The 15,556-nt window shown below is 40.0% G+C and overlaps 1 protein-coding gene across 1 annotated transcript in view; it reads right to left on the reverse strand.

Moving 5' to 3' along the window:
- BPTF (bromodomain PHD finger transcription factor) overlaps window positions 1–15,131 on the reverse strand; it is a 50,513-nt gene extending 35,382 nt beyond the window's left edge. The window contains exons 1-2 of the mRNA XM_005146174.4: window positions 14,492–15,131; window positions 2,379–3,201 (exon numbers count right to left, since the gene is read on the reverse strand). Coding sequence (XP_005146231.4) covers window positions 2,379–3,201; window positions 14,492–15,131 — 1,463 coding nt within the window. The remainder of the gene's footprint in view (window positions 1–2,378; window positions 3,202–14,491) is intronic.
- Between the last annotated feature and the right edge of the window lie 425 nt (window positions 15,132–15,556).

Genomic DNA, 15,556 nt, shown 5'->3' on the forward strand with positions numbered 1-15,556 from the left:
CCAGTGTTCTTCTATGACAAGGCAGACTTGATGTCCGACAGGTCTACTTTGTCTCCAGGGGACTCTGAGTCGCATACACCAAGTGAGGCCAAGCAAGGGAGAGAAGAATCACATGAACATTTCCTACCTCTTTCAGCCTCCTGGCACTGCCAGGAACTATTCACTGGCATGCTTTGGGGGCAAGTTTTAAGACTGATAAAACTGACAACACAGAGTATGCTAGAAACTTTCAAGTAAAGTAATAACAAAGTAGATACACCCCTTCCTGAATTCCATGCTGATACAATTAGACACAAGCATTCAGTCACCTGTTTAAAGCAACCTCCTCCAACAAAGATCCAAAGCTTTTTTAACTAATAGGTAAAAATCGAGCAGGACTTGTTGAGAATATAAAGGCCACAACAAATCTTGCAGACAAAAAGCTGAAATTAGTTCTTTTGACCATCAAGGAAGATGTATGTAACTCAGCATTAACAATTTGTGTCTTACTTCTGCGAAACAATGTTTCATCTGCTTTCCTAAACACCTGACAAATACAAAGTGTCTCAGTATTTCTAGAAAGAGAACCTGTTAGAACACTGCAGCAGTTTACAAGGAGAATGCAAATCAAAGTCCTAAATTCCCTGGCTTTACTTGCAGAAATAACGTTTACAAGCAAACCAAAGGCATAGACCCAGAGACATGATCCCAAGTTTGTTAACAGCTTGAAACTAAAAACTCAGGAATTCTTTTTCTCTTGACCACAAGATTGTTTTAAACCTGGTCGCTATTTGCTCCTGGGGATGTATGGGAGGAGACCCCCTCAGTGCCCACTTTTCCGTCTTTGTAAAACAGAAGAGGTGGGAAAAAGAAACAGAACCACAGTGATGGGCTTAAACAAGGCTTACTGCCCTCAGCAGGTGATGAGTATGGAAATAAAAGTATTGGTGATCAAGAAGAAACCTACAAAACCCTTTCAAAGATGGGAAAACCAGTGGTATGAGGGATTTATAACATTTATAAGGAGAAAAGTAGTAAAAAGCCCTAAAACCCCTCTGAAAAACAGAAAAATAATTTAGGATTTCAGTCCTCCAATCCCCTGTGGCAAGTTTTCAAATCAGTGTTTATGCAGATCGGTTTTAGATCTGTTAATTTCCTCTGATATATTTGATCCCACGGTATTGGTGAATACACTCTATTTTAATAATGTTGATATGATAATATCCATTAATTGATCTCAGCTTTTAGCATTTGGCAGTTCTCCTTTAAGTTAACCTGTTATCCAAACAGGTGTAGTTTAAACTTGTTCCATATATATATACACACACACATATGTGGAAATGGTTGGGGTTGCAATACAGCATGCTTACTGAACCTAAAGGACATTAAAACCTGAAAGTACAGAGTTTAATATCTTTGTGAATTATTAGAGTTATATTTCCCTGGAATTTAGTTATGCAGTAAATACTTTTGTGCCTTTATGAAGTGGCTTTGGCAAGAAGCTTCAAGGCACATTATGCATAAATTTAATTATGCATCATTAAATGCATCAAGGTTCTGTGAAAAGTCCAGTAGAATTGCTTGGTTCTGTACATCCCACACTGCTGTTACAGAGAGCTGCTGCTGCTGCAGACCCACCAGCACAACTGACCATCTGTTTTCTCTTCCAATTCCATCAGGAGGATTTGAAATATTTTTAATCCAAACCACATACTTCATGAAGAACTTGTTTTGGAAGCAAGCACAGGCACATTTATATTAGCAGAAGGCATGATATCTAATGACAGCAAGAAGGACAGGGATGAGCAGGGGAAGAGTATTTCAACCTTGAGGAGCAACAAAAGAATACAAAAGTAAGTCAGGAAACAATGGCTGAACTGCATTTTTTGCCTTCATAAACATCAAAATACTTTTCTATTTACATTTTGAACTATTTTGGTCACTAACAAAACCTCAGTAAAATGGAAAATCCAATAAAATTTTTCCTTTAGCTGTATTGTTTAGAATTCTCATCTATTTTGATTTGAAATGGAATATTGATGTCTCGTTGAATAAATCCCAAGTGAGATATAAAACTTGAAATTCGTGAAACTTGGAGCAAGTGTTTTGCCCACTGAACTAGCAGGAATGCAAAATCATTGGGAGAAAAAACAAGAAATCCATTTAACCTTTGAAGGTATCTTTTCTAGTGCATTAAAATTACTACCAATGTGCCAAAGAGCTTTCACACATACAGATTTCAAAGGGACAAGAAGCACTGCATGACTGCAAAACAGCAAGCAATGGTCTTATCTAACGAAAGAACAACTTTAAGATGGCAACAGCAACTTACAGAATATACTAAAAATGCATTCAATGTGATATCATTATTCAGAAAATACTGATTCCTTTATACTTACATAATGATTCTTCTGTTCAGGAACCAATATTTCCGCCTATGCCTGTCATATCCAATAGGTTCATGTCGAATGTATGGTTTATTTTTTTGGATTTCAGCAACACAGTCAGTTACTCCAGGCACCTTATGTGCTACGCAGACCTCACACTGCCATTCGTCTTCTGGTACCTCCTCAAGAGGTGGTTTCACGCACTCCAAATGGTACACAGCTGAACAAGTTTCACAGCAAAGCAAATCCCCAAGTTTGTGACAAACCCTACAATGATCATCATACTGAATAACACCTTCTGACATTAACTCTTCACGTGCAATGTTTGTTGTAAGAAACTGATCCACTAAGAACTGCAGAACTTTGATTTTATTCTCTACTGGTCCATAAGGATAGTCCTCTGTCTCTTGGTAAGGAAGAACATGATGGTATTCCTTGTCACTCTCACAATATACCCGCAGAACCTCTGGCCACGTCATTCCATCTATGAAATACAAAGTGGAATTAACGCTATCTTTGAGGTCAGCAGGTCCAAAGGTAGTATTTGAAGTGTCTTCTTCACGTAAAACTGCTTTTAAAAGCACTATATGCATCTCTGCCATAAGTGTGCACTGCTCTTGACTTACCAGAGCAGCACAGAAGTCCTCAAAACGAAAAGGAGAGAGGCGTAAAACAGTGCCAAAGTTCCTTAGTACCTCATAGATGGCAATAACATTCATTATATGCTCACTAGGCACCATTAAGTCCTCTGAGGATTTAGGAAACTCCAAGGATGGGATATCTTTCTCTTCCAATATTGGAGAACGAGGACGATGCACTCTTTGTCTTCTCCTACCTGGAATAAAAAGCAACAATGAGAATTTTGCCATTCACTTGTCAACTTGTTTAAACATCCATGAACAATGACGGTGTCAAACTTTCTAAACCACTGTAAATGAAGGATTTACATCTTCAGTTCCATAATGTGATAATTCACCTAATAATCTTATACTTTAACAGTATAAAATAAAATACACAAGCTATCTGAAGTTTTGCTTTAGACACTCAGAGCAGTTGCATTTCCTGTGTAATCTGATGAAGCTTTAAAATGACAACTAGAATTTTAATTGTTCAAATTACTTAAAAGAGACATTTTCCTCAGCCAAAATATTTAGATTTGTTCCTCATTTTTACTCAGCAGGACTTGTTTATCATTCCTTCCTGGAAATTTAACTTTAAACTTAAAGCATCGAGCTTCAAACAATAGACATTTCTGCATTTAAATCCTGCAAGCTATTCTCCTGTCCAGCAATAGCACACAGAGAGATCATTTCAAGCAATGTCACACGACATCAATTTCAGCGAAATTAGAACACAAAACAGAACCTAAATCACTTTCTCCACTGCCTTTTAACTGGAGTATTTATCCTGGATACTTACAAGCCAGAAACAAAAGCTAAATGTGATATTATATGAAAATGCTTCAGGAACTCCCAATCTTTCAAAACAAAACACACAGAAAACCTCCCCCCCACGCTTCAATAAGCCAGGAGATATCTCCACAGAATGAAGAGGAGGCAGATATAGGGAAGGACAAAGCTTAACACAAAAAGCTTGTCTGAAGAGCTGTTTCACTACCTAAAAGAATAGATACTGAGCATAATTAATTCAGACTCAGATGCTAATTCAGATGAGATGCTACACCTTCTTCCATTTAATTCCACTATTCTTGATGACAAGCAGAAGGGAAAACAAAAGAGGAAAGCTCCTGTACATGGTGCTATCATAGAGATGAAATATTTCCATCTTCTATCAAAATAAAGTATCCAGCTACATGCAACTGTCTTTCAGTTATCAGCTGAAGTATTATTATGCACGCATTAAACCTATTTCCTTTATAAAAAACCCCAACAAAATCAAGTTTAGGCAATCTCATAAACTGATCATAAAACCAGCTTCTTGTTTTAAAACCAAGTTTCGAGCCATCTTGGATGCTACCGTGAAGAGGAAATGGTTCTCTGTGGCATTTGTTCAACCCATCCAACTCCCCCCAGTACTCCCAACAGATACAGGAATTAAGTCTAATAGGGAGCAAGACCTGTTAAGGCAGGAAGATACCCAAAGACAGATCCTGCTGAATTTAAATACACCATCACTGAAACTTTAATGCACTGAAAAGGAAAGAAAGAAGTCACCAAAAAGAGAAACTACCTTTCAGAAACATCTTGATACATAATAGACAGTTTGCCAAAGGATTCCAGAAGATAAATAAGTCAGTCATTGACTTAGATGGGCAAGATGACACCAGATACATCTCTGCCTCTCAAACTTTAAAGAGTGAAATCTTACACAACAAATTAGAGACTCTAAAGCAATATACAGATGATCTGCCAGATGTTTCCATTACAGAAGTAATGGGTCAACATCATCTGCATATAAAAATAAATTTCCAAGTTTAGTGAAGTTTGAGTTCTGCCTGTGGAAAGCAAAGGAATGCTTGTATGACTGTCTTCCAAGCTGCTCTTACACAAATAAGTGGAAAATGTTTAATCATGGCAAACACACAAAACCACAGGAGTTTCACAGCCAGACACAAAGCAAGAAACATCTAGATTAAGCTCAACTTTCCTATCACCATGATCCAATGCTGTCGCCATGATACATGCATAGACCAGAGTTGGTTTAATTAAAAGACCCCAAAGCAAAGCACACACTTGCACACTCTGATTAAACTACGTTAGGGTCCTGAAGCTTCCTTCAGTATTGCAGGATGGTGTAGGACCAGTTCTAGTGGGTGATCATGCAATACAACTGCAACACAAAACAGATACTCTGAAACTACTGATGGTCTTCACAGAGTCCAAGTATCACAGAAAGTGGCAGGGCTATAAACTAGGATTTCTTGCAGTGTTTGTCATTGTAGCAGCAGAAAAACATGCCTGTCACACAGTAAAGCCATGAAAGAAACAGCCTTTCAATAAAGCATGCAGCAAGAATGATAACCCTGGTTTACCTAAATTAATCAGAAGTGACAAACCCCCTCAGTAAAGATAAGCTAGAATAAAGGAACACTGCTCAAAGAAGCAAAGACTCCTTATTTCCTCTCATTTGTTGAGATTTCCTACTCCAAGAACAAAATTACTATTGTCCTTTGCATTGCTTTTATCCTCCATTGAAAGAAATCCCAAACAAACAAAAACCTGATTTCCCCTAGACCATCTTTGTTGATGTCTCTTTCACAGGAGAGAAACACTGGTATATTTCTGACATCAAATTAAAAGGAGAAGCACAAAAAGGAACTTTAAAATGGGCATTCCTAACATTTTCTGACAAAGTTTAAGCCCTCTAACATCTCACCTTACAGAGGAAGTGTATTGGTACAGTTAGAGGTCTAGAATAAATGCGTTATTGGGACACAAAGATTGTCATACCACCATCATAAGGAACTATTTTTGGTGCAAGTACAGTGCAATGGTGTGGTTGCATTATTCACACCACTCTTCATCTTCAATTTAATTCAATTCACATAGTTTCATGTTTGCTTTAGTATACAGCACAGAAATTTCTGAAGTAATTGTAAAAGTAGTTTAGACAATAAGGAAAACCATAGCGCATTATAAAATGTATGCTCCTTTGTCCACTGCTCTGTGGACATGGTAAGCAACCTCATAGTACACAGCCCAGTTACTGTATCGTACCACTCAACACTGCCAACCCATACTGTAAATCACACACCACATTTCAAGAGCTCATATAATTTCTCTTTCTGGACACTGAACTGCTTTGAACAATTCTGCACTGCATCTAATCCATTTTCCAGAGCTAAACAAAGAAAGTATTCAAAGATGTAAGGAATGGTACCCAGACATATTTCCTTGAGAGACTTGGTGGTATGGTATTGAAAACCTTTCCATGTTTATTTCAAATTTCACTTTCAATTTGTTATTGATTTTTGCTGTATCCAGCTTGAACAGAACATGAAGCCAAGAAGAGAATCACAAAGTCTGATTTGGTAATTCACAAGTTCCAAACCAATTTGTGCTTAAACATATCCCTGTTTGATGCATCAAGTGCAATCTCAAGAAACACTCCAAACAACTTTAAAAAACAACCCCAAAACCCCAAACCAACAAAGCCAAGCAGTCTAATCTCCAGTGAAAAATATGAACATCCTCTACCAAAGTGCTCATAAAATTTGAAGTACTCCAAGTGGCTGTTGAACTTAAATTACAAGTGTGGATCAATGGAATATGATATAACAATGACAAAGTCCTATGGCCTCTGTTTGGGCTGAAATGTTTGTATTCTGCTGGTTGGGTGTGTAACTCTCTCCCTCACAACTAGCCCAGACAGCTGAAGAAAAGCAGCTTGGAGTTCCAAGTAAGGATTCCAGGCTTCCTTGCGATTCTGATAATATCAATTTCCTCATTGCCGGTTATCTGCAGCACGCTGACAACCTGCACAGCTCATGCTATTTAGATGCAGTCTGAACTTCTGTGAAGGTTTTTGAAGCTCACAGTTCATGTTTACCCAACTGCCCTTCATATACACCCTCGAATTCTGAAAACCACTCTTCCTACAGTAAACACATCCAACTTTGCAAGCTTTTCACTTTCAAGGAACATCTTCTCCTCTCCCCAAAGCAACACGTCCAATGCTTGAATTTGGTATTCACTGGCAGACACACACCACCCTCCAAACCAAAACCATAACCCAGTACCTTAATATGCACTTAAAATAATATGCAGAAGTGAAAGTCTAACAAATCAGTGCAATGACCACACTGAGGCAAAAGAATTACATTGTTGCTCTCTTCTTAACTTTGTATTACTATATCACCTACAGCCATTAATTTGTCTTGTTACAGTTTAAACAACTTTGGATAAATCATTTTTATTATATGCTCTGGATAATTTCCCATTTGTGGAAATCTCATAGCAGCAGGGTTTTTTAAGTAAAAAATGAAACTTCTATGCTACTTTGTCTAAACCAAAATAACATTAAGAGGATTCCAGAGCAAGTGTTCAAGCAGAAGGTGCTTAAAGGCACCTGACTAGACTTCAAACTGCATCTAGATGTACATGTGAATTGTATACTTCTAAGATCATTTCTGCATATTAACCAAATCCCCGAATCAAATTCCACCTTCAGGTCTGAGCCATTACAAAGAGAGAAAAAGTCCACCTCTACACCATTCAAATTCCATAGCTTTACTTGGCAGGAGAAACTGATCTGCCAAGACCCTCCTGCTGCCACAACTGGACTGTTTACAGGATCTAGACCATCTTGAGCATCTCAGCATTATACTTTCATCTAGCATAAACTTCTTTTAAATCACATTCCCTCACTAGTTGTCTCCAAAAGTGATGAAGTCTGCAATGGCTGCCTGTCCCTATTTTGAATTCTCTAATGGAAGAGTTGCCTGTAATTAAGATTAAAGAGTAAACAATTTTATCACATGGCACATTTAATTATAGATATTGATAATTACAGTCTACACTTACTATAATCTATTAAAATAATTTATGTTACAAATATTTAAGCAACACACTAATGATATTTGCAATAAAAGTTACTGAACTGAAGTAACAGGCTGAGCACCCAAACCCAGAATTTAGGGAAGCACTTCAAAAAAACAAACCCTTGCTTTTTTTCCTTTTTAATTTCCATCTATTCAACCTATTCAGTCCCTATGCTGACCCTCTCAAAATTCAGAAATAGACTATAAAAGGACCAAAAAGCTTGTCACCATTTTCACTGACAGAGTGAAAGAAGAAAGGGGAAAGTCACATCCATTTTTTAACTCTTTAGCACAGGAGAATATGGAGCTTAAAAACATTTTAACCATCTTTAATACCTTCTTGCTTATGTATTTTTAATTTTAAAACTACACATTTATGTGGTTTAGTTTTAAAACAGAGAATCTAAACCAACTATTTACGTAAGTGTACAGAATACAGAAAAGGTTATACCATGACTAAATATGAATTTCATGCTTTCTGTTTTAGTTGTATTCCCATTACCATACACACGCAGCCAAAAAGAAAGGACAAAAATCCAGTTTTGCCTTGTCTCACTTATGTTACCTATCCCTTTACTCCAGATGTACAGTGCTAGTAAACACAGCCTTTCAGCCCAATATGTTTCAAGTAATGGACTGGTGGATGGAGGTCTTACATAATAAATACTCTGCCAGAACCACTGTCTTTAAACAGGGAGACAGTGGTAGCTGTGCTGGTATGACCTGAAAAATTAACACTAGTTCCAGTATTTCTTGATTAGAAAGCTCACAACTGGTCTCACTTTTCTCCTCTAAGAACTTTCTGTTCCTATTGATTTCTCAGCATTTGGGCTCTACGACTCTAGCTTAGAGTTCCTGTTCACAGCTACAATGGAGAAGATACATTGGGTAGAGTATAGGGGAGGGCAAAGACAGACAGAGGAGTTTCAGGTACTTTGGTTATCTGTCACACGAGGGGGGAAATAATGTTAGTACAATCTGCCAGCCGGCAAACTCCACAAAACTGATCCCAGCAAGTGAAAAAACTTCCCATTTTCCCCCAGTAAGAGATCAGGTTTTGGTTTCAAGTTCATCAAGTCAAATGACACTAACACAGAGGTCCACCATTAGTAAAACAGAAGTGGGGTGGTTTTGTTTTCCAGATCATGAGTCACTGCTGAAACTTCTCAAGGTAAAGACCAATTGGCAATTATATGATGCCCTGGAAGCATGAGCACTCATTACAGAGGATGCCCTCTCCTAGGTTTTCCTTCCTCCTGGAAATTTGGCTTTTAACTACCCTCCTAAACTCACTAAGACTCTCCTTTTTTTTGTTTGGTTTTATCAAATATACAAGAATCAGACATTTGCTGTCCCAAATTGCTACACTTCACCAGGCAAGATTCAAATGAGACTGTACAGCAACACATGAGTTCTTGGCAAATACCACTGATAAAACTGAAACCAGTTGATGAGAATGCATTAGAGAACTTTTTCTGTGTGTTTTTCTTTTTCCCCTCACAGCAGAATGCATGAACTGGATACAGCTACTTGTTTGCCACAGCAATACCCAAACTGGTTCCTTAATTAAAAGCCAACCTCTTGGGAGAACATTTGTTCAGCTTACACCAAAGAAGAAAAAAGCAGTAAAATGAATCAGTTTAATATGAAATAAGAATATATTATGAAAAGCAGTACCAAACCTGAAAAACATATATCTTTTCCTTGGGATAGGACAAAATTAAAGGGCTTGACTTATACAAAACACATTTTTTGCCTTTTAAAAAAGCCAACATGACAATCAGCATGTTTCTAATATTCACAAGTCTAAATCTCTTAGAAATTTCTGAAATAATAAGATGCATTTGTAGTTACTTCTAAGTGCAGCTCCAAACACTGTTTTGCTCTGCAATATCCATACCTAGCCCAAATCGATTTATTTTGCCTGTGAAAGTAGAAACAACTGTAAACCAAATAACCAGATAAAACTTAAAACCTAACCTGACATTAAAAACGAGACTTTCCAAGTATTCAAAAAGCTTTGGAAGTTAAAGTAACCAGTTACTAGACTAGATCCTGAGAGCACCCATATCACAGAAACTCTCACCACATGCTCCTAAGTTTAACTACTGTTTTGCACTGTACAAAACTAGGTCTTCATGCTCTTTAACAACCGTTTGAAAACCTTAAAACCTTTGGCTGTTTTTCACTTTGTACATCTGGCTGTACTACACTTCTAAATCAATTTTACATTAACAGTTTAATTTCTCAGCATCATGGCCATCAGTACACTCTCTGTAGGAGCCAGGAATACAAACCCCTATATTCGAAGGCATCATTTGAACATTTGGATAACTAGGGCGAGACAAGAAGCAGATGAGATCCCACACTGGCATTCCAAGAAGTACCCGGAGGAACAACTTTTCTGTGCCTAGAGCCAAGGAGGCAAAAAGGTAGCACTGACGTAACAATCTTCAGGAACATTCTGACAGATAATTTCTTAGTTGGGACACACTCAGGGTAAGTTGCAACTAATTTCAGAAGTTAGTAAGCTCTGAGAGACAGCCCCAGTCTACTAAAATCCACATCAATTCACCTTACACCAGTTCTATGCAATACAACGGTCAGCTATGGAATTTTATTGCAGCCCTACAAAGTTTGCACAATAAACACAGCAAAATATTCTACCTTTCATAACATACAAACTTTGATAATGGCACAGTAGTTGCTGCACTGAGCTTCTTAGAAAGATGACTGATGTGACAAAAGCTCTTAGATAAACCGGAAATTTGCATGTCAATAAAACAGAATCAGCCAGCAATTTACTCCTTCTACACCGTTTCTTTGCTAGGACTCTTCTAGGTGATAGTTCCTCTAGAGTAAAATCTAAGTTCAGACTACTAAATGGTAAAATAAGAGCACGACAGACTTAGAGAACAGGGTACCCTGGGTAAGATGGTTGGGAGGCTGGTAAATCTTCCCACATGACAGACAAAAGAGGCTGCATATCTTACTGTTCTATCTCAAAGTTTCCACTTAAACTACTCTTTAAGAGGATGAAAATAGGTTAAGAGATATAAAATTACTACACACACACAAAACACAGCACTTTGTTTCCAGTTAAATACACTCACAATGAAAACAAAAGCACACTAGTGAGGTAATTGGTTAAGAGAAGTGATGGACAATGAGTGCAAATGCTCAGACTAGCAAGAGCCATCTAAAAAAATTCATATATTTAAAGACAAGTATTTTGGCTCACAACTCCACTGCTGTGCATTTGCTTGTTAGAGAGACTGATAATTATCTCAGCCAAAATCTAGATGTACAGCTCTTCCTAAAACTAGTTTTCCTGGTTTTTGACAAAGAAAATCAAGAAACAGAAAATGAAGGACTTGTAGACATGTTGATTAAGTCCTCCTTTTAAAATGCTGCAGCATATGGAAAATACTTGATACATGTAATTGTGACAAGCCTAAAGTAGAAGTTGCAATGGACAGGTAATGGCAAAAAAGTTTAGAAATACAAGATATATACAATAGCTATTCTAAAAGTACATCTACCTTCTGGGGATACAAATGGGTAAGAGGAGGGACATTACACACATACAGTCCCTCTACCAAAACTCTGTCCAGCAGAAGAAAAAGCAATGATAAATGTCATATGCATTCCCACAATAACCTTTTACTGTACCATTATTAAACATTATATCAAAGGTGTTTTACCATTCCTAGGATTTTGTTTCTTTAAATACTTTAATAATACAGTAAAAAAGCACTCCTGGATTCAAGTTCAAGATACATCATAAACTCCCAAGCAAAGCACACAAATTGAGCCTTTCTTGCCTACAGACATTGCACTGTGATCTTCTAATTCATTGTTCAATCTAAGCTTGGAAAAGCTGTAAAAAGTCTGTCACTCATTTAAGTGGATGTGATTTATGTGTAAAATCTTGTTTGGTAGGAGAGGTTGATTGGAAGTGCAATTTTTCAATACTCTGCTCTCAAAAAACAATCTCTTCAGCTGCACATGGTTAGGGAAGCTAAGTAGAGAATAATCATTCATCATCATTTCTAGTAGAAAAAGCCTAGTGGGCACTGCATGACTCTGTTTGGGGCCAGTTTGAAGAAGGCAATCCTTCAAGCTCTCCAGTTACTCAGGGGAACTTTGCCTCTGTGTATTACAACTTGTCTGGTTTGATGACAAATACATGAAAGAAAATCCCCTGTATCTAAACATAGCTAAAGACCAGTTCTGGCTCAGCGTGCACCTGAATCAAAGAGCACTGGAGCCCACGGAGAACTCTGAAGACAGATCATTGCATGTGTGCCCTACTCTTAGCACTCTGCACTGGCCACAGTAAGATAAAGACATGCTGAGGTTAGGTCAATCTTTTGCTCCCCTATTAATGCTGTTCTAATTCAAGTATCTCTTCCTGAATAAGACTAAGATTTCAATTAGTGCCACAACTGTGTAGCACCACTCACAATTTAGGCATTTGTTCAGCAGAAACAAGACAAAGGCTGAGCTGATTGAATGAAAAAGTTTTGCACTGTCTTTGCAATAGGGCAACAGCATTTCTGGGAGAGAGGGAAGGAGGAGAAAGACCTTTAGGCAAATACTGAGCTAATGAGAACTGCCAGTAAATTGCCAAAATAACAACATAGATGTTTTAACTATGAAACACGCAATATAACAACCCAAAAAAGCACATACGGATGAAAATGCTTACTTAAGCTTTATCTTATCAAAGTTAACTGAAGTTACCCTGACCATGTGAGAAATAAACACATAAATTATCGAAATGGTTTCTGATACACCTCAATACCACATAAAACCTGTCTATGCTTGTACAGCAATGCACACAGAAGTATCTTATTTGCCAAAACTCTTGAGTACATTTCAAAAATTGAATACACCCATACTCTGCAGAACTCATTTTAAACCTGGATGCTCATGTAAAAGATACTTTCCTGATCAGGCCAATTAAAGTAATAAAAATATTCTTTCCCTGACAAAAGCACTCCCAAAAAAAGCACTAAAAATTGAAGTTACCACAAGTAAGAAGAAAATAAAGAGTTAAAAGTCAAGAGAGTACTGGAAAGGCTTTTTTCTTCTGTGAAGCCAGACCTTAATCTTTAATGCAATAAATATTCACAATTTGATGGCAGTTCATCCCTGCACCAGGTAAACTAACACCTTCAAAATTATCTCTAAATCAAATTCATTCAGTTTTGTATGTATTTGTTTTGTTTCATTTAGGTTCCTGAGCATATGGATATAAATCAAATACATATATATTAGACAGACACCCAGAGATTTCTAAGGACTCTTATGAAGTCACATAATGAGCTGATACCATTAACTCACCAAAATAAAAACAAATGACACAGTAACCAGTACTTCCCCTTTTATAAAGTCAACTAACTACTCTGAACTACACTCCTTTTTTAATTAAGACGCAGTGCATTTACACCAACAACCTGTTCCTCCCTCCCTCCAAACTGGTCAGATACTTGTACAACAGCAGCGTCTGTGACCCTGTAGCCCAATTCAGAAACACTCCTGGGTTATCCCTGAGTTTAACTACTCTCCTGGTTCAGAGACTTTAAAAAGAACCAAACAAACTTAAATAATTCCTAAGCTTGAACTCCATTCTGGAATGAATTCAAATAAACCTAAAGTGCTTAAGTTTAGATAAAAGAATATTTGAAGCTTGAAACCCACATGGTTGAAAACTAATTAAGCACAAACAGGCACAGGCCTGAAAAATCTGAGCCCAAATTTGTCACTAGAGATTAAAAAAAAAATTAAAAAAAATCACAATGATGTTTAAGGAGTTTTAACACCAACATGAGTTTTAAAGGTTGCCATATCTTAAGATAAATGCAGTATTTACCACCAAGACTTCTGACCCAACCTCCACCTTTCAATCTTTGTGTTTAACTAAAAGTAGGTTTACACCCTTCCAAGGAGGCCCTATGCACTTTTCCCCAAACTATAACAATGCAATCTCCATTTTGAACAATGCACCTCATTTCCCTCCTTGGAAAGCGAGTTTTGTCTTAAAGCCAGTAAATGCTGGATCCAGTTAGACCTCTGACTTCAAGAGCCTGAAAATTTTCAGTGTTTATGGTTTTTGGCTTTATTTCTTTTTAAGACCACTTCAAGTTGCGTGTGCTTCCTCACCTTTTAACATCAAGTTACATTTGCAAGCACAAGCCATCCTTTCCTGCATATATCTGAAAGGACCTCTTTGCAAGGCATGCATCTCCTTCCCCTTGTTTTTAAGCGAATGCTCCATACACTTTTGACACTGTTTGCAACACGTTCTGGTGTATCATGCATTTCTGCAGTCACCAGAATCTCCATGCATATTTGCAAAGCATCCCCTTGTTGCAGCATCCCCTTGTTACAGCATGCCCTCCCTCCTCCCAGTGCATGTGTTTGTAAGCATCTTCTAGTGTTCCCTGCATCCGTGGGGTTGCCAGTCGTTAATTTGCATACCCCTCTCCCTGTGAGTGCTTGCAGGCATCCCTTACATACACGCATGGGAGGAAGAATGCGTGCGGACTGTATTTGCAAACCTAGAGGGAGCATGTGGGGTGCCCTCGACTTGTTTTAGTTCATCCCACTGACTCTCTACCTGGGGTGCTGCTGTAGGTGCTGTGGCTCCTGAAGCTGCTCTCAGTGCAATAACTGGCATCGTCTTCATCCTCCATCTCTTCAGGGTAGTCAGAGTCGTCGTCGTCCTCTTCCTCCATTATCTCCTCCTCCTCTTCCTCCTCAGAGTCCTGGTTATCCTCGGGGTCTGCCTCCTCTTCCTCCTCGGACACCATGCTCTCCTCCTCCTCTTCGCTCTCATGATCATCGTACACCACTTTGCTGATGCTCCTCCTGGACGAGGCAGCCCTGCCTTGGCTGTTGCAGCTGCCTCCTCCGCCTCCTCCCCCTGCTCCTCCAGCCCCAGCCCTGCCCCTACCCTTACCGCTGCTGCCTCCCCCACCAGGGGTGCTGCTGCTGCCGCTGCCTCCCTTCCTCTTGCTGCCCCCCCTGGGGGAGGCGGTGGCGGGGGAAGAGGCCTGGGCAGCCGCGGCTCCCTTCTGCTTGGGCCCCGCCGTCTCCGCCTGGGCCGAGGTCGCCCACCTGCCACGGCTGCTGCCCCGCTGCCGGGACCTCAGCCCCCCGATGGGGCCCGCCGGGGCGGGCGGAGCCGGGGAGCTCGCCTGAGCGGTGGCCGCCGCCGGCTGCTGCTGCTTGGGCGGCCTGCCTCGCCGGCCCCGCATCTCTGGGCGCTGGCCGAGAGGGGGAAGGGAGGGGAAAGGAAGGCTCGGGAGGGCGCTCGGAGTCCGGACAGGCGGCTACAGGGAAGCTCCCCCCCCTGCGAGGGATCCGGGCCGGGGAGGGGGGGCCGCCGAGCTCTGAGGGCCGAGGGCTCAATCCGAATTGCCGGCGTCCCGCTCCGGATCGCCACCGGCCGCCATCTTGTTTCTTCGTCTCTGCCTCGGCTCGCTCCGCTCTGACTGGGGGAAGCGGCGGCGGCAGCAGGCCCCGAGCGCCTCACGTGACCGGCCGCGCCCGACAGCCGCCGCCAGGGGGCGCCGGCGCCTTCAGCCGCCTCAGCCATGTTGGAGCCGGCGCTCTGAGGTGGCTCCGCGGCCCCCCCCTCAGCCCGTTCGCTGCCTTCCCTTCACCGGCCGGCACCGAGCCC

Source organism: Melopsittacus undulatus, chromosome 11 (assembly GCF_012275295.1).
Source record: "Melopsittacus undulatus isolate bMelUnd1 chromosome 11, bMelUnd1.mat.Z, whole genome shotgun sequence".
Taxonomy (NCBI): Eukaryota; Metazoa; Chordata; class Aves; order Psittaciformes; family Psittaculidae; genus Melopsittacus; species Melopsittacus undulatus.